A 19,489-nucleotide genomic window follows, 5' to 3' on the forward strand; every position below is an offset into this window, starting at 1 on the left:
AAAACGAAGATCATGGCATCTGGTCCCATCACTTCATGGGAAATAGATGGGGAAAAAGTGGAAACAGTGTCAGACTTTATTTTTTTGGGCTCCAAAATCACTGCAGATAGTGATTGCAGCCATGAAATTAAAAAACGCTTACTCCTTGGAAGGAAAGTTATAACCAACCTAGATGGCATATTCAAAAGCAGAGACATTACTTTGCCACAAAGGTCCGTCTAGTCAAGGCTGTGGTTTTTCCTGTGGTCATGTATGGATGTGAGAGTTGGACTGTGAAGAAGGCTGAGTGCTGAAGAATTGATGCTTTTGAACTGTGGTGTTGGAGAAGACTCTTGAGAGTTCCTTGGACTGCAAGGAGATCCAACCAGTCCATTCTGAAGGAGATCAGCCCTGGGTGTTCTTTGCAAGGAGTGATGCTGAAGCTGAAACTCCAGTACTTTGGCCACCTCATGCGAAGAGTTGACTCATTGGAAAAGACTCTGATGCTGGGAGGGATTGGGGGCAGGAGGAGAAGGGGACGACGGAGGATGAGATGGCTGGATGGCATCACTGACTTGATGGACATGAGTTTGAGTGAGCTCTGGGAGTTGGTGAGGACACGACTGAGCGACTGAACTGAACTGAACTGAATGACTCAGATAATCACGATGGTATGATCACTCTCCTAGAGCCAGACATCCTGGAATGTGAAATCAAGTGGGCCGTAGGAAGCATTACTATGGACAAAGCTGGTGGAGGTGATGAAATTCCAGCTGAGCTATTGCTAATCCTAAAAGATGACTCTGTTAAAGTGCTGCACTCAATATGCCAGCAAATTTAGAAAATTCAGCAATGGCCACAGGACTGGAAAAGATCAATTTTCATTCTAATCACAAGGAAAGGCAATGCCAAAGAATGTTCAAACTACTGTGCTATTTCGCTCATTTCATATGATAGCAAGGTAATGCTCAAAATCCTTCTGGCTAGGCTTCAGCAGTATATGAAGAGAACTTTCAGATGTACAAACTGGATTTAGAAAAGGCAAAGGAACCAGAGATCAAATTGCCAACATCTATTGGATCGTAGAAAAAGCAAGGGAATTCCAAAAAAATATCTGCTTCATTGACTACACTAAGGCTTTGACTGTGTGGATCACAACAAACTGGAAAATTCTGAAAGAGGTAGGGATACCAGACTACCTTACTTGCCTCCTGAGAAACCCATATGCAGATCAAGAAGCAATTAGAACCAGACATGGAACAACAGACTGGTTCCAAATTGGAAAAGGAGTACGTCAAGGCTGTATATTGTCACCCTGTTTATTTAACTTATATGCAGAGTACATTATGTGAAATACCAAGCTGGATGAATCACAGACTGGAATCAAGATTGCAAGAAGTAACAACAACCTTAGATGTGCAGATGATGCCAGCAGAAAGCAAAGATGAACTAAAGTGCCTCTTGATGAGGGTGAAAGAGGAGAGTGAAAAAGATGGCTTAAAACTCAACATTCAGAAAACTAAGATCCATGGCTTCCAGTCCTATCACTTTATGCAAATAGATGGGTCAAAAGTGGAAACAGTGACAGATTTTATTTACCTGGGCTCCAACATTACTGTGGAAGGTGACTGCAGCCATGAAATTAAAAGATGCTTGCTCTTTGGAAGAAAAGTTATGACAAACCTAGACAGCATAGTAAAAAGCAGAGACATCACTTTCTCAACAAAGGTCAAAGCTGTGGTTTTTCCAGTAGTCATCTATGGATGTGAAAGTTGGACCATAAAGAATGCTGAGTGCCGAAGAATTGATGCTTTTGTTTTTTTTTTTTTTTCCTGGATACGTGCGGCCACGTGGCGCAGCACGGCAGCCTCAGGCGTGGACGGCGCAGGAGCTGGAGTGCCGGGCTCCCGGGCGCAGAACTCCAGGTAGTCCCGAATTGATGCTTTTGAATTGTGATGCTGGAGAAGACTCTTGAGAGTCCCTTGGACAGCAAGGAGATCAAACCAGTCAATCCTCAAGGAAATCAACCCTGAATATTCATTGGAAGGACTGATGCTGAAGCTGAAGCTCCAATACTTCTGCCACCTGATGCAAAGAGTCAACTCATTGGTAAAGATCTGATGCTGGGAAAGATTGATAGGAGGAGGAGAAAGGGGGGACAGAGGATGAGATGGTTGGATGGCATCACTGACTCAATGGACATGAGTTTGAGCAAACTCCAGGAGCTAGTAAAGGACACGGAAGCCTGGTATGCTGCAGTCCATGGAGTTGTAGAGAGTTGTACATGACTTAGTGACTGAACAACCACAATGTCCTCAAAGTTCATCCACATGGTAGCATTAGTCAGAATTTCCTTCCTTTTTAAGGGTGAATAATATTCCATTGTATGTATAGAGCACATTTTGTTTATCCATTCATTTGTAGATGGACACTTGGGTTACTCCCATGTTTTTGCTATTGTGAATAATGCTGCTATGAACAGGGGTATACATCTATCTCTTCAAGACCCTGCTTTCACTTCTTTGGGGTATGTACCCAGAAGTGAAATTATTGTATCATATAGTAATTTTATTTTTAATTTTTTTCAGGAATTGCCATACTGTTGTCTATAGCCACTGTATCATTTTACACTCCCACCAACAGTGTACAAGAGTTCTGATTTCTCTACCTCCTTACCAACACTTGTTATTTTCTGATTTTTTGGTAGTAGCCATCCTACTGGGTGTGAGCTGGTATCTCATGTTTTTAATTTGTATTTCCCTGATGATCAGTGATGTTGAGTATTTTTGTGTGTGTGCTTATTGGCCATTTGTAAATCTTCGTTTGGAGAAATGTCTATTCAAGTCCTTTGCCCACTTTTGAACCAAGTTGCTTTTTTGTTGTTGTTGAGTATTAGGAGTTCTCTATATACTCTAAATATTAATTCTGTATCAGATATATGATTTGCAAATATTTTCTCCCATTCTATGGGCTGCCTGTGGGCTGCTACTCTGTGTGTATTGTTTTTTTTTTTTTTATTTTTTTTGTGTGTGTATTGTTTTTAGATGCACAAAATTTTAAATTTTTAATGAAGTTCAATTTGTCTGTTTTATTGCTTTGCTTTTGGTGTCACAGTGACAAATCCAGTAAGCATGTTCTCTATGTTTTCTTCTAAGAGTTTTATAGTTTATATATAAAAAATATGTATATATATATATATTATATATATTTGGATGCCCCCGGTCTTAGTTGGGCCATGTGGGATCTAGTTCCCTGACCAGGGATCTAACCCCAGCCCCATGCATTGGGAGTGTGGAGTCTTAGCCACTGGACCACTGGAGAAATGCTGAGTTTTATAGTTTAATGTATTACATTTAAGTCTTTGATGCATTAATCCATCCAGTTAATTTTTGTGTATGTGTTAGGTAAGGGTCCAGCTTAAATTTTTTGCATGAGGGGTGAGGGACCGGTAGCTGCTTCTTTGCTGAAAGTGAAAGTCACTCAGTTATTTCCGACTCATTGTGACCACATGGACTGTAGCCCACCAGGTTCCTCGCCATGGAATTCTTCAGGCAAAAACACTGGAGTGTGTAGCCTATCCCTTCTCCAGGGAATCTTCCTTACCCAAGGATCAAACCCAGGTCCCCCACATTGCAGGCAGATTCTTTACCATCTGAGCCACAAGGGAAGCCCTAGAATACTGGAGTGGGTAGCCTATCCCTCTCCAGGAGATATTCCTGATCCAGGAATCAAACCTGGGTCTCCTGCATTGCAGGTGGATTCTTTACCAGCTGAGCTACCAGGGAAGCCTTAGCTACTTTGCTAAGAACTGAAATTAACCAAAATTAACCCTAATTTACCTTCCATGCCTTCCCCCAGAAGTTGCAAGCCTTCAGTAGACTCCAGAATTCTAAAATAGTTATATCAGAGAATTCTGCAAGTGTAGTTGTTGTCTAGGGGGGAGACAGATGCAAGATGCTTCTCACTGCCATTTTCACCTGTTGCCACAGTTTTGCCTTTTCCAGAATTTCATATAATTGGAGTCATACTGTATGTAGCCTTTTCAGATTGGCTTTGTCTGCTTAGTGATATGCAGTGGTTTCCTCTGTATCTTTTTGTGGCTTAGTAGCTACTTTGTTTTTAGGGCTTAATGGTGCTGTGGTCCATGGGGTCTCAGAGTTGGACATGACTGAGCGACTGAACTGAACTGAATATTCTATTATTATTATCTGGATTATTTATTTACCCACTCACCTACTGAAGAACATCTTGGTTGCTCCCAGGTTTTGGCAATTATGCAAAAAGTTGTTATAAACATCTATATGCAGGTGTTTGTATGGACATAAGCTTTCAACTCCTTTGGGTAAATACCAAGTTTTTAGTTTTGTAAGAAATTGCCAAACTGTCACCTAATATAATCTGCTTTGTAAAATATCTTTTGACACACTGAGTTTCTTGAACTGAAATTTCTCAAACTAGATTGATAGTCTCAGGGTTTATGAGAATGTTGAGTTTGAGAAACACTGATGTAGATGGGCATATGCTGTAGAGGCTCAGAGTGTACTAGGAGCAAATGGGGAAAGGTTTTGTGACAGAAATTCATTTCTCTCTCATATAGAAATCCAGATGTTGGCAATCTAGGGCTGTTACTGGGGGTTCTAACAGATGAAAAAGGATGTAGTGAGAGGCAACTGGCATTCTCTGGTGCGATGGATATAAGAGCAATTCAGCAAACAGGTGTCTCAGATCAGATCAGTCGCTCAGTCGTGTCCGACTCTTTGCGACCCCATGAATTGCAGCACGCCAGGCCTCCCTGTCCATCACCAACTCCCGGAGTTCACCCAGACTCACGTCCATCGAGTCAGTGATGCCATCCAGCCATCTCATCCTCTGTAGTCCCCTTCTCCTCCTGCCCCCAATCCCTCCCAGCATCAGAGTCTTTTCCAATGAGTCAACTCTTCGCATGAGGTGGCCAAAGTACTGGAGTTTCAGCTTTAGCATCATTCCTTCCAAAGAAATCCCAGGGCTGATCTCCTTCAGAATGGACTGGTTGGATCTCCTTGCAGTCCAAGGAACTCTCAAGAGTCTTCTCCAACACCACAGTTCAAAAGCATCAATTCTTCGGCGCTCAGCCTTCTTCACAGTCCAACTCTCACATCCATACATGACCACAGGAAAAACCATAGCCTTGACTAGACGAACCTTTGTTGGCAAAGTAATGTCTCTGCTTTTGAATATGCCATCTAGGTTGGTCATAACTTTCCTTCCAAGGAGTAAGCGTCTTTTAATTTCATGGCTGCAGTCATCATCTGTAGTGATTTTGGAGCCCAGAAAAATAAAGTCTGACACTGTTTCCGCTGTTTCCCCATCTATTTCCCATGAAGTGATGGGACCAGATGCCATGATCTTCGTTTTCTGAATGTTGAGCTTTAAGCCAACTTTCACTTTCCACTTTCACTTTCATCAAGAGGCTTTTTAGTTCCTCTTCACTTTCTGCCATAAGGGTGGTGTCATCTGCATATCTGAGGTTATTGATATTTCTCCCGGTAATTTTGATTCCAGCTTGTGCTTCTTCCAGCCCAGCGTTTCTCATGACGTACTCTGCATATAAGTTAAATAAACAGGGTGACAATATACAGCCTTGACGTACTCCTTTTCCTATTTGGAACCAGTCTATTGTTCCATGGCCAGTTCTAACTGTTGCTTCCTGACCTGCATACAAATTTCTCAAGAGGCAGATCAGGTGGTCTGGTATTCCCATCTCTTTCAGAATTTTCCACAGTATATTGTGAGCCACACAGTCAAAGGCTTTGGCATAGTCAATAAAGCAGAAATAGATGTTTTTCTGGAACTCTCTTGCTTTTTCCATTATCCAGCGGATATTGGCAATTTGATCTCTGGTTCCTCTGCCTTTTCTAAAACCAGCTTGAACATCTGGAAGTTCACGGTTCACATATTGCTGAAGCCTGGCTTGGAGAATTTTGAGCATTACTTTACTAGCATGTGAGATGAGTGCAATTGTGTGGTACTTTGAGCATTCTTTGGCATTGCCTTTCTTTGGGATTGGAATGAAAACTGACCTTTTCCAGTCCTGTGGCCACCGCTGTTTTCCAAATTTGCTGGCATATTGAGTGAAGCACTTTCACAGCATCATCTTTCAGGATTTGGAATAGCTCATCTGGAATTCTACCACCTCCACTAGCTTTGTTCGTAGTGATGCTTTCTAAGGCCCACTTGACTTCACATTCCAGGATGTCTGGCTCTAGATCAGTAATCACACCATCGTGATTATCTGGGTCATGAAGATCTTTTTTGTACAGTTCTTCTGTGTATTCTTGCCATCTCTTCTTAATATCTTCTGCTTCTGTTAGGTCCATACCATTTCTGTCCTTTATCGAGCCCATCTTTGCATGAGATGTTCCTTTGGTATCTCTGATTTTCTTGAAGAGATCTCTAGTGTTTCCCATTCTGTTGTTTTCCTGTGTCTATCTACTGGAAAATTCCTGTGTTAGAGGATAGGCATATTAGGAAATGACACAACAATGTCAGAGCTTCAGCTACTCCCACACCAGATTTATCATAGTTAATTAGGTTACAAGTCAGGCTGAGACATGAGTTCGACTTCGGCAGAGGTAAGGAACTGTGGGGGAGAGACACTAGCAGTTGACCTGGGTAAAGCCTTCCCAAAAAGGATACATTTAAGTTGGGAATTCAAATAGAATTCATTGGGCATAGTTGGGCATTCAATGCATAGAAAACACAAGTAGAAAAAACAGGTGTGACGGATTAGGAAATTGACTCAGCTTGTGACTCAGCTTGTGACAGGGGGCTTCTCAGGTGGTGCTAATGGAAAAGAACCTGCCTGCCAGTGCAGGAAACATAAGAGATGTGAGTTTGATCCCTGAATAGGGAAGATCCCCTGGAGAAGAAAATGGCAACTCACTCCAGTATTCTTGCCTGCAGAATCCCATGGACAGAGGAGCCTGGCAGGATACAGTCCATTGGGTCGCAGAGAGTTGAACACGACTGAAGTGTCTTGGCACGCATGCATGCACGTGACTGGAGCTAAGGTGGTTGATTAAAGCCAAGTTGCAAACGGTCTCTTTATGAAACATTTTCATTTTATTCTATTGAAAATGGGTGACAAAGATATTGTAGGTGGTAAGCATGATTAAATGTATAATTTAGAGCAATAACTCAAGATTGATTTAGATAGGCAGCAACTAAAGACAGCAGTCCAAGTGGGAGATAATAAGGACCTGTCCTGACATAGGACAATAATAGTGTGAATACAAATGAGGAGGTACAGATTAATTAAATCCTTGAGAACTGGGACTTCCTTGGTGGTCCAGTGGCTAAGACTCAGCACTCCTAATGCAGGGGCCCTGGTCAGGGAACTAGATCCCACATGCTACTCCTAAAAAAAAAAAGATCCCAAATGCCAGAACTAAAAGAGCCCATGTGCTGCAACTCAGATGCCACACAGCCAAATAAATAAAAATAAATATTAAAAAAACTTTGTACTTCAAAGGACACTATCAAGAAGGTAAAAAAGCTAGGATATTCCCTGGCAGTCCAGTGGTTAGGACTCTGTGTTTTCACTGCTGGGGAGATGGGTTCAATCCCTGGTGGGGGAGCTAAAATCCCAAATGCTGCATTGTATGACCAAAATAATGATTAATTTTTTTTAAAAAGTAAAGCAACCCACAGAATAGGAGAAAATATTTGCAAATCATATGTCTGACAAGGGTCTGATATCCATTATATATCAGAGAAGGCAATGGCAACCCACTCCAGTACCCTTGCCTGGAAAATCCCATGGACAGAGGAGCCTGGTAGGCTGCTATCTATGGGGTTGCATAGAGTCGGACACAACTGAGCGACTTCAGTTTCACTTTTCATTTTTCATGCATTGGAGAAGGAAATGACAACCCACTCCAGTGTTCTTGCCTGGAGAATCCCAGGAAGGGTGGAGCATATATATATACACACACACACACATATATGTGTGTGTGTGTGTATATATATATATATATATATATATGTAGACTCTTATAAAATCAACAACAGAAAGGCAAACAACCAAATTAGAAAATGGGCAAAAGATTGAACAAACGTTTCTCCAAAGAAGATATGCAGCTAGCCAACAAGCACATGAAAGATGTTCAATATCACTAGCCATAAGGGAAATGCAAGTCAAAACCACAAAGAGGATAACATTTCACATCCACTAGGATGGCTAGAATCAAAAGGACAGATAACAAGTAATAACAAAGATGTGGAGAAATTGGAACCCTCATACATTTCTGGTGGGAAAATAAAATGGTATAGCTTCTTTGGAAAACAATTTGGAAGTTCCTCAAAAAGTTAGAGTTACCATTTGACCCACCAATTCCACTTCTAGATATATACCCAAGAGACATGAAAACATATGTCCACACAAAGATTTGTGCAGAAATGAAAGCAGCATTATTCATAATAGCCAAAAAATCTATCAACTCATGAATGGAGAAACAAAGTAACGGCATATCCATATAAGGCATATTTTTCAGCCTAAAAAGTACTGAAGTACTGATACATGCTACAATGTTTGTCCTGAGAATATCATACTAATTGACAGAAACTAGATACAAAAGGTTAAATATTGTATTATTCCATCTTCATGAAATGTCCAGAATAGGCAAATCCTATTTGATGTTTGTAGGGACTGATGAAGAAGAAAGAATTAAGAGTCACAGTTAATTTGGCCTCTTTTGGGGTGATGAGAGTAGAAGGTGGTGATGGTGGTATAACTTTGTGAATGCACTGAAAATCACTGAATTGCATACTGTAAAATGATGACTTATATGACATGTACATTATACCTCAATTAAAGATGTCCCCCTCCAAAAAAAGTAATTCTATAGAATTTGATAATTGACATTTGAGATAAGTGAGAGAAAGTCAAAGAACAATTTTCTATCTTGAAGGATTAGGTGAATAGTAATGCCAGTATTAAAATGAGGGTTAGGGTTGGAGGTAGGACATCAGCAGAAGTAGTCCTGGAAGTAAAGATTATGAGTTTAATTTAGAAAATATTTAGGGTACTTCCCTGTTAGTCCAGTGGTTAAGACACTGCCTTCCAATGCTGGGTTTTGGGGTTTAATCCTTGGTAGGGGAGCTAAGATCCCACATGCATCTTGGACAAAAAGACAAAACATAAAACAGAAACAATGGAATAGCAAATTCAATAAAAGACATTTTTTAAAAAGAAAATATTTGGGATTTCCCTAGCGGTCCTTTGGTTAGGACTCGGCACTTTCACTGCCAATGCCCAGGTTCAGTCCCTGGTCGGGGAATTAAGATCCCACAAGCCATGCAGCACAACAAAAAGAAAAAAGAGAGAAAATACTGACTTTTCAGTTATCTGCAGAGCACTCTTTTGGGGGGCAGTTCAAAAAACTTAAGTCTGGACATGAAAAGACAGATAAGAGTTAAGATAGTTAGACTTAGGGTCATCCAGACTTGATTGATAGCTAAAACCAGAGAGAAGTTATGATAGCATTCAACAAAGACCTGGGACCTTGCGAGATTTGTTTGAACCAAGAAATAGGTTGAATTAAAAAAACAAAACAAAAAAATCTAGAAAAGAGCATTAGAAAGATAGGAAAACCAAGATGGAACAGGGTCTTGGATACCTGGGAAGTTTGTGTTGTTCTGTAGGAAAGGGGTAAGAGGAGCCCTGAACCCAAAGTCACAGCTTACTAACCGTTCTAATTTCCCACGAAGAATCAGATTTTAAAACAGCAATTTCTGCTCCCCCCCTTTCTTTTTCTGTGTTGCAATTGCAAAGGAACCAGAGAACATAAACTTTGAGAGCTTATGTCACTTTGAGAAATAAAATTACGTCAAGTACAAGGATAGAAGGACATTTTGTACTGAAATAGCATGACGTTTCATTCCCAGAAGGCAACTCAGAAGTAAGAAGCATATTAGAACCCCAAATGGACTGAGGGGCTGGATTTTAGAAAGGCTGGCTTTATTCTCATCCTGGGTTCTCAGTTGCCCTGCCTTACGGTAGCTTTCTACTGCCAGAGCTTGCAAATGGGAACTAGGTGAAGAGCACAAATTTTTGAAACTATTAATATCTTAATTTTTATATACAATCCTACTAAAGAAAAAAGCCTCTTTAAACAAAAATCTCTTATTTTTATTAATGAGTCCCCCAGAAGACTCCAAATCCCAGAATTCTGCAATTAATGTGCAAAACCTTTTGTACAAGTGTTACAATTTAATAGAAATCTAAACTAGCTCCTTTTGAGGTGGCCAGGATTAGGATATAGTTTTTACTTGCTTTTCCTTTCTGTTTTTAAAGTTGTTTCTCTAATAATAGGCAAAAAGAAAAAAATACTAGGAGACCTAAAGATTTGGTATTCTTCTCTATGAAGTAGGTCTTGATTAGTCTTTTTCTTTCTATAAATGAGGAAATCACGGCGGAAAGAAGCTGGTTAGAAATGATGAAGCTGGGGCTTCCCTGGTGGCTCAGTGGTAAAGAATCCTCCTGCCAATGCAGGAGACTTGAGTTTGATCCCTAATCTGGGAGGATCCCACATGCCATGGAGCAGCTAAGTCCATATGCCACAACTACTGAGCTTGTGCTCTAGAGCCCAGGAGGGCAACTACTGAGCCTGCATGCTGCAACTACTGAAGTCTGCCTGCCCTAGAGCCACTACTCTGCAACAAGAGAAGTCACTACAATAAGAAGCCTGTGCACCATGACTAGAGAGTAGCCCCTGCTCACCACAACTAGAGAAAAAAAGCCTTCACGGCAAAGAAGACCCAGCACAGCTTAAATAAATAAACAAACAAAATTTTAAAAAAGAAATTATGAAGCTGATTTGAAATGATGAATCACTGCAGACTGCTGATTAATGCCCTGGAGATGCCTGATGTCAGGAATCTATTTCCAGCCATCTCCTCCTGTAGCTGGAGATTGTTGAATTGATGTCAGATTTTATTGTATGTTCATTTCAGAAGTGTGCAAAAATATTTGACTTTTTAATTTTTCTTGAGCATTTCATAATGTATGAAACCTTTCATATGCATTATCTTATTTTAACCTTACCTTAACTCTGAGAGATGGAAAATTTAGATTTTATCATCACTGTTTTACAGGTGGAGGGATTGAGAGAGGTTTAGCAGTTTGCCCAAATTCACATTGTTTCCAAGTGGTGACATAGTACTCTCAATCTTGTGACTTCTAGTATCTTTCCATAAGACATGTTGCCTTTAAAGTCTGGTCAGTGCTTCATTGTATGCCTTTTCTTTTAACACAGACTCAAACAAAGGACTTTTTATTCCCTTCCCTAACCGGGAAATAAAGGACTCCCTAACAAGTACTTCTGCAACCCAGGGCAGTGTTATACCAGATCAGAAATTAGACCCTTTCCTATTGGGAACACAGGTAATGTATTCACCCTCCTGCTGGATCTATTGACTAGTCAATGATCAATGCTAATAATCCAGTAGATTCTCAGTTATTCATGAAGGTCTAAGAGGACTTTAAGTATTTTTTCTCTCTTTTTAAAAAATTTTATTTGGGGAAAATTGCTTTACAATGTTGTGTTAGTCTCTGTTGTACAACAATGCAAATCAACCATAATTATACATATATCACCTTCCTCTTGAACCTCCCTCCCCTCCTCTCACTCTACCCCTTTGCTGCTGCTGCTGCTGCTAAGTCGCTTCAGTCGTGTCCGACTCTGTGTGACCCCATAGACGGCAGCCCACCAGGCTCCCCTGTCCCTGGGATTCTCCAGGCAAGAATACTGGAGTGGGTTGCCATTTCCTTCTCCAATGCATAAGAGTAAAAAGTGAAAGTGAAGTCGCTCAGTCGTGTCCGACTCTCAGCAACCCCATGGACTGTAGCCCACCAGGCTCCTCCATCCATGGGATTTTCCAGGCAAGAGTACTGGAGTGGGGTGCCGTTACCTTCTCCTCCACCCCTTTAAGTCATCACAAAGTGCCAGGTTGGGCTCCCTGTGTTACACAGCAACTTCCTACCAGCTATCTGTTTTACACATGGTAGTGTATATATGTCAATGCTACTTTCTCTGTTTGTCCCACTCTCTCCGTTCCCCACTGTGTTCACAAGTCCATTCTCTATATCTGAGTCTCCATATCTGAGTCTCCATTCCTTCCCTGCAAATAGGTTTATCAATACCATTTTTCTAGATTCCATATATATGTGTTAATATATAATATTTGTTTTTCTGCTTGCTTCACTCTGTATAACAGGCTCTAGTTTCATCTACCTCACTAGAACAGACTCAAATTTGTTCTTTTTTATGGCTGAGCAGTATTCCATTGTATGTATGTACCACATCTTATTTATCCTTTCATCTGTTGATGGACATGCAGATTGCTTCCAATGTCCTAGCTACTGTAAATAGTGCTGCTATAAACTTTGGGGTACATGTGTCTTTTTCAGTTATGGTTTTCTCAGGGTATATGCCCAGTAGTAGAATTGCTGGATCATATGGTAGTTTTATTCCTAGTTGTTTTTTTTTTAAAGGAATCTCCATACTGTTCTCTATAGCAGCTGTTTCGATTTACATTCCTACCAGCAGTGTAGGAGGTGGAGTGTAGTTGATTTATAATGTTGTTAGTTTCTGCTGCACAGCAAAGTGAATCAGTTATACATATACATATATCTACTCTTTTTCAGATTTTTTTCCCATATAGGTCATTATAGAGTGTCCAGTAGAGTTCCCTGTGGTATAAAGTGAAAGTCGCCCAGTCATGTCTGACTCTTTTCGACCCCATGGACTATATAGTCCTTGGAATTCTCTAGGCCAGAATACTGGAGTGAGTAACCTTTCCCTTCTCCAGGGGATCTTCCCAACCCAGGGATCAAACCCAGGTCTTCTACATTGCAGGCAGACTCTTTACCAGCCGAGCCACATGGGAAGCCCAAGAATACTGGAGTGGATAGCCTATCTCTTCTCCAGCAGATCTTCCCAACCCAGGAATCAAACCAGGGTCTCCTGCATTACAGGTGGATTCTTTAGCAACTGAGCTATCAGGGAAGCCCCCTTATTTACAAGACAGAGTCACAGATGTAAAAAACAATTTTAGGGTTACCAAGGGGTAAAGGAGGGGAGGGATAAATTGGGAGATTGGAATTGACACATGCACACTAAGTAGTGTGACTCTGTCTTGTAAATAAGTTCATTTGTACTTTTTTTTTTTTAAGATTCCACATGTAAGTGATGATATATGACATTTGTCTTTGACTTGAGACACTTTTTTGGTGAAGGCATGTTAGACACAGGAAAAGGAAAGCACAAGACAGGATGCAAAGAGCCTTTTCCATTAATTTTAGTCTCCCCTTTCTCTCTCGCCTAGAATCTGATCAAATGTACATATAATTTTAACACATTGTATGCCAGGCATTTTGGCACTCAAAGAGGGATACAACTGTTACAGATTTGGGCTGGTTTTCAGCTTTCTCCTCTCTCCCAGTGTCTCCATTTCCTGTTACCTGGCTTCTTTACATTTTCTACTTCTTAGCCTTTTAATTACTGGATTCTTAACATCTCAGGGATGGCTCTCCTAACACTGCCTCTTGAGCAATGAAGAGGCAGAGATCATGTAAGATGGGGGAAGAATTTAAAAAGTTCTTAGAGAAAAAATTGGTGGGAGTCCACTACTTATTTATATGAATGAATATGATGCAGGAAGCAGAACTGATGACTTTATATTCAACTTCTTTTGTTTGCATTTTCTTTAATAAGTTATTGAGTAGTAAATTTGCTGAAAATATCCAGAAGGAGAAAGAAAAGAAGGAAAGACTGACTAATCCACAATTTGGATAATCAACACTATATACAAGGAAAAAGATAGTAAGATTTCCTTTCAGGTTGAACTGTTAGAATGCCTTCATTTTATAAAAGGACAGATTAGCATTTAGTTGGTTTCTCTGTTTTTGGAGATTCTCCTTGGGTAATTTAGAAACTACTTCAATTACCATTTTTTTAAAAAAACTTGGTATTGTTTTAAAGTAATTGAGACAAAAATATATTCTATATCTACATGCATGTGCATGCTTAGTTGTGTCTTGTGACTTCAGGGACTGTAGCCTGCCAGCTCCTCTGTCCTTGCCACTTCTTCCTCCAGGGGACCTTCACAAGCCAGAAATCAGATCTGTGTCTCCTGCATTGGCAGGCAGATTCTTTACTGCTGAGCCATTAGGAAAGCCTTACTCTAATTTACAGTTAACATTAAATAGCACTTTTTATATTTAAAAAAAAACCCAAAACTTTGAAATAACTTCTTGAAGTGAGAGGAAAAAGAAAATCGAATAAATAGCCTGCTTTATGTCCTCTTAGTTTAAGAAATAGGAAGTAGGATTTCTTTCTCTGCATAACTACCTAAAAGATACTGAATACTTGAAGATGGTTTTTTAAAAAGCAAACTCTAGATGGCTTTCTAGATGCAAAAGTAGGAAGTCAAGAGATACCTGGAGTAACAGGCAAATTTGGCCTCGGAGTACAAAACGAAGCAGGTCAAAGGCTGACAGAGTTTTGCCAAGAGAATGCACTGGTCATAGCAAACACCCTCTTCCAACAACAAAAGAGAAGACTCTACACATAGACATCAACAGATGGTCAATACCATAATCAGATTGATTATATTCTTTGCAGCCAAAGATGGAGAAGTTCTATACAGTCAACAAAAACAAGACTGGGAGCTGACTGTGGCTCAGATCATGAATACTCCTTACTGCCAAATTCAGACTTAAATTGAAGAAAGTAGGGAAAACCACCAGACCATTCAGGTATGACCTAAATCAAATCCCTTACAATTATACAGTGGAAGTGACAAATAGATTCAGGGGATTAGATCTGATAGACAGAGTGCCTGAAGAACTATGGAGGTTCGTGACATTGTATAAGAGGCAGTGATCAAGACCATCCCCAAGATAAAGAAATGCAAAAGGGCAAAATGGTTGTCTGAGGAGGCCTTACAAATAGCTATGAAAAGAAGAGAAGATAAAGGCAAAGGAGAAAAGGAAAGATATACCCATTTGAATGCAGAGTTCCAAAGAATAGCAGGAAGAATAAGAAAGCCTTCCTCAGTGATCAATGCAAAGAAATAGAGGAAAACAATACAATGGGAAAGACTAGCGATCTCTTCCAAGAAAATTAGAGCTACCAAGGGAACATTTCATGCAAAGATGGGCACAATAAAGGACAGAAATGTATGGACCTAACAGAAGCAGAAAATATTAAGAAGAGGTGGCGAGAATACACAGAAGAACTATACAAAAAAGATCTTCATGACTCAGATACCCACAATGGTGTGATCACTCACCTAAGAGCCAGACATTGTGGAATGCAAAGTCAAGGGGGTCTTGGGAAGTATCACTATGAACAAAGCTAGTGAAGGTGACAGAATTCCAGTTGAGCTATTTCAAATCCTAAAAGATGATGCTTTGAAAGTGCTGCACTCAATATGCCAGCAAATTTGGAAAACTCAGCAGTGGCCACAGGACTGGAAAAGGTCAGTTTTCATTCCAATCCCAAAGAAAGGCAATGCTAAAGAATGTTCAAACTACCGCACAATTGCACTCTTCTCACATGCTAGCAAAGTAATACTCAAAATTCTCCAAGCCAGTCTTCAACAGTACGTGAACTTCTAGATGTTCAAGCTGGTTTTAGAAAAGGCAGAGGAACCAGAGATCAAATTGCCAACATCTGTTGTATCATTGAAAAAGCAAGAGAGTTCCAGAAAAACATCTACTTCTGCTTTATTGACTATGCCAAAGCCTTTGACTGTGTGGATCACAACAAACTGTGGAAAATTCTTCAAGAGATGGGAATACGAGACACCTGACCTGCCTCCTGAGAAATCTGTATGCAGGTCAAGAAGCAACAGTTAGAACTGGACATGGAACAACAGACTGGTTCCAAATCGGGAAAGGAGTACATCAAGGCTATATATTGTCACCCTGCTTATTTAACTTATACGCAGAGTACATCATGCAAAATGTCGGGATGGATGAAGCACAAGCTGGAATCAAGATCACTGGGAGAAATATTAATAAGCTCAGATATGCAGATGACACCACCCTTACGACAGAAAGTGAAGAAGAACTAAAGAGCCTCTTGATGAAAGTGAAAGAGGAGAGTGAAAAAGTTGGCTTAAAACTCAACATTCAGAAAACTAAGATCATGGCATCTGGTCCCATCACTTCATGGGAAATAGATGGGGAAACAGTGAAAACAGTGACAGACTGTATTTGGGGGGGCTCCAAAATCACTGCAGATGGTGACTGCAGCCACGAAATTAAAAGAACTTATTCCTTGTAAGAAAAGCTATGACCAACCTAGACAGCATATTAAAAAGCAGAGACATCACTTTGCCAACAAGTAATGTCCATCTAGTCAAAGCTATGGTTTTTCCAGTAGTCATGTATGGATATGAGAGTTGGACTATAAAGAAAGCTGAGCAATCAAAGAATTGATGCTTTTAAACTGTGGTGTTAGAGAAGACTCTTGAGAGTCTCTTGGAAAGCAAGGAGATCCAACTAGTCAGTCCTAAAGGAAATCAGTCCTGAATGAATATTCATTGGAAGACCTGATGCTGAAGCTGAAGCTCCAATACTTTGGCCACCTGATGCGAAGAACTGACTCATTGGAAAAGACCCTGATGCTAGGAAAGACTGAAGGCGGGAGGAGAAGGGGACGACAGAGGATGACAGAGGATGAGGTGGTTGGATGGCATCACTGACTCGATGGACATGAGTTTTGAGGAAGCTTTGGGAGTTGGTGATGGACAGGGAAGCCTGGCATGCTGCAGTCCATGGGGTCACAAAGAGTTGGACACGACTGAGCGACTAACTGAACTGAGATGGCTTTCTACTTTGTATAAATCCTTGCTTAATTATGCCTTAGATTAATTTTCAGCCTATTAAAGGTCCCAGTAGCTCCTGTGCTTGATGCTCAGCTTTACCAGAGGTAATATAAATATGTGAGTTCTTTAAACAGAAATAAGTTTGGAAAGGTGGTACCATCTAAATTCTATGCTGAGTTATCAAAAACAGAGAAAATAGAATATCTCACCATTTGGTGTGTTCTTTACTATCTAAAGAGTATTTTGTCTTTGCAAGGCATCTCTTTATCTGCTTCAAAACAACTCTAGAAACTCTTTGCATTGTGGCTAGTTTAAAGAATTTTTTCCCCCAATTTTATTTAGTTTTTTTATTTAGGTCCCTAGTTTGCAAGAATGGACTTGCTTACTAACAGGAAAGTATTCTGAACCCTTCCCCCTCTCTGTTCTAGTTAAACTCATGTCTGAATGCCCACTGACGCTCTTCTAAAAACTTCTTTTTAGATGCAGGAAGTGGCAAGAAGGGAGATGCCAAGTGAGAATAACCAGGAAGATGGTAAATATTTTGCTTACAATATTTTTCTCCATGCTAGTCAGAGAAATCTAGATATGATGGGATTTGAGAGAAGATGGAAGGAGATGTCTCCGTCCGGGGGCACTACACGATGAATTCTTTTCTGCTTTCATAAAGGGTTGCCCTGGATGCTTAGTGACGTCTGAGGTTTTTCTAGTTGAGGAGAAGATAGTCTGACTTCCTTTATTCTTGACTTTTTGTATTGGCTAACTATTCCTTGTTTCTTTTACCTTTCTTGCCTTCTTTTGGATTTATTATGTTTTTAATCACCAATTTTTTCTTTCTGCTAATTTATAAGTTATCACTCTTTCTGTACTTTTGATATTATTATGCCCCAAATTATAATATGAGTCCTTAACTTGTTCAACTTCAAAATTAATCAACACCTTAACACTTCTCTTGGAAAATTCAAAGTACTTTACTCCTTTTAATCCCTTCTAATTAATGTATAGTTATTATGGATTTTAATTATATTTTTAAAAACTCACTAGATACTATTTTTATAAAGTCAATGTTTATTTAAGCTTATCTATATATTTACTACTTTGTTTTGCTCCTTATTTCTTCTTCTTTTTTTAATCCTAGACTTCCCTTCTGAGATAATTTTCCTGTAGTTCATAGTACATCTTTTAGAATTTTCTTTAGTGTATGTCTACTGGTAATGAATTCTTTCAGTTTTTGATTGTCTGAAAATGCCCCTATCTCACTATCATTCTTAAAGGGTATTTTTGTTGGGTATAAATTTCTATGTTGGCAGTTATTTCTTTCAAAATATTGAAGGTATTCCACTGTAGTCTGTCTTTTATGGCTGCTTTTAAAAAGTTAGCTAGAAATTTGTCACTCCTGCAAGGATAATGTTTTTTTCTTCTGGCTGCTTTTAAGATTTTCCAATTGTGTTTGATGTTTTTGTGATTTCACTATGATGTGTGAATTTCTTTTTATTTATCTTGTTTGGTATTTATTGCACTTGAATTGGTACATTCTGTCTCATTATTTCTGCAGAATGCTTCAAAAATAATGTGTCCAATTTTTTCTATCTTGTCCCTCTATAACTCTTGATTAAGTAAATATATGTCTGAGACTTTTACATTGTCCCCTTTGCCTCTTATTCTTCATATAATTCATCTTTTTTGTTTGATCTACATTCTGGATAATTCCTTCTGACCCATACTTTAAATTCATTCTTTTCAGCTGTGTCTAATCTGCTTTTAAGCTTGTTTGCTGAATTCTTAATTTCACTAGTTTTATTTTCAGTTTTACAAATTTGATTTGGTTCTTTTTCAAATCTGCTGGGCCACTTTTTAATAAGCAGAAATTTCCCAGATGTTTTATATCTTTAAACATAGTAAAAATAGCCATTGTATAGGCTGCATCTATTAATTCCAATTTTTGTGTGCCTGTGTTGTCTGTTTTTTCCTACTCATTCTCACTTGTCTTATTTCCTTTTTTGTTTCCTTTGGCTACTTGCTGGATATTATATTTTATTTTTTTCAAGGTAGTTGGTTTTATTTATTTATTTTTTTTCAAATTTTATTTTATTTAACTTTACAATATTGTATTGGTTTTGCCATATATCAAAATGAATCCGTCACAGGTATACATGTGTTCCCCATCCTGAACCCTCCTCCCTCCTCCCTCCCCATACCATCCCTCTGGGTCGTCCCAGTGCACCAGCCCCAAGCATCCAGTATTGTGCATCCAACCTGGACTGGCGACTCGTTTCATATATGATATTATACATATTTCAATGCCATTCTCCCAAATCATCCCACCCTCTCCCTCTCCCACAGAGTCCAAAAGACAGTTCTATACATCAGTGTCTCTTTTGTTGTCTCGTATACAGGGTTATTGTTACCATCTTTCTAAATTCCATATATAGGCGTTAGTATATTGTATTGGTGTTTTTCTTTCTGGCTTACTTCACTCTGTATAATAGGCTCCAGTTTCATCCACCTCATTAGAACTGATTCAAATGTATTCTTTTTAATGGCTGAGTAATACTCCATTTTGTATATGTACCAAAGCTGTGTATATTATATTTTAAAAACTATTTGTAGGAATGGTTTAAAGTCTTACATGAAGATA

At 39.4% G+C, this 19,489-nt stretch overlaps 1 protein-coding gene across 10 annotated transcripts in view; it reads left to right on the forward strand.

The window, feature by feature from the left end:
• The window catches only part of LRRC36 (leucine rich repeat containing 36), an 88,109-nt gene that overhangs the window by 24,776 nt on the left and 43,844 nt on the right, over nt 1-19,489 (forward strand). For 4 of the 10 annotated variants that reach the window (XM_086351188.1, XM_086351189.1, XM_086351184.1 and 1 more), the window contains 2 exons: nt 11,274-11,401; nt 17,335-17,386. The exons of 1 other annotated variant lie outside the window; for it this stretch is intronic. In XM_086351188.1, coding sequence (XP_086207314.1) covers nt 11,274-11,401; nt 17,335-17,386 — 180 coding nt within the window. Of the gene's footprint in view, nt 1-6,921; nt 7,029-11,273; nt 11,402-17,334; nt 17,387-19,489 lie in introns of all 10 variants that reach the window. 5 more of the 10 variants (XM_086351179.1, XM_086351185.1, XM_086351180.1 and 2 more) reach the window with 3 other exon arrangements.

The sequence above is a fragment of the Bos grunniens genome, chromosome 18 (assembly GCF_055505025.1).
Source record: "Bos grunniens cultivar Pamir isolate PY7600 chromosome 18, Bosgru_T2T1.0, whole genome shotgun sequence".
NCBI classification, from domain to species: Eukaryota; Metazoa; Chordata; class Mammalia; order Artiodactyla; family Bovidae; genus Bos; species Bos grunniens.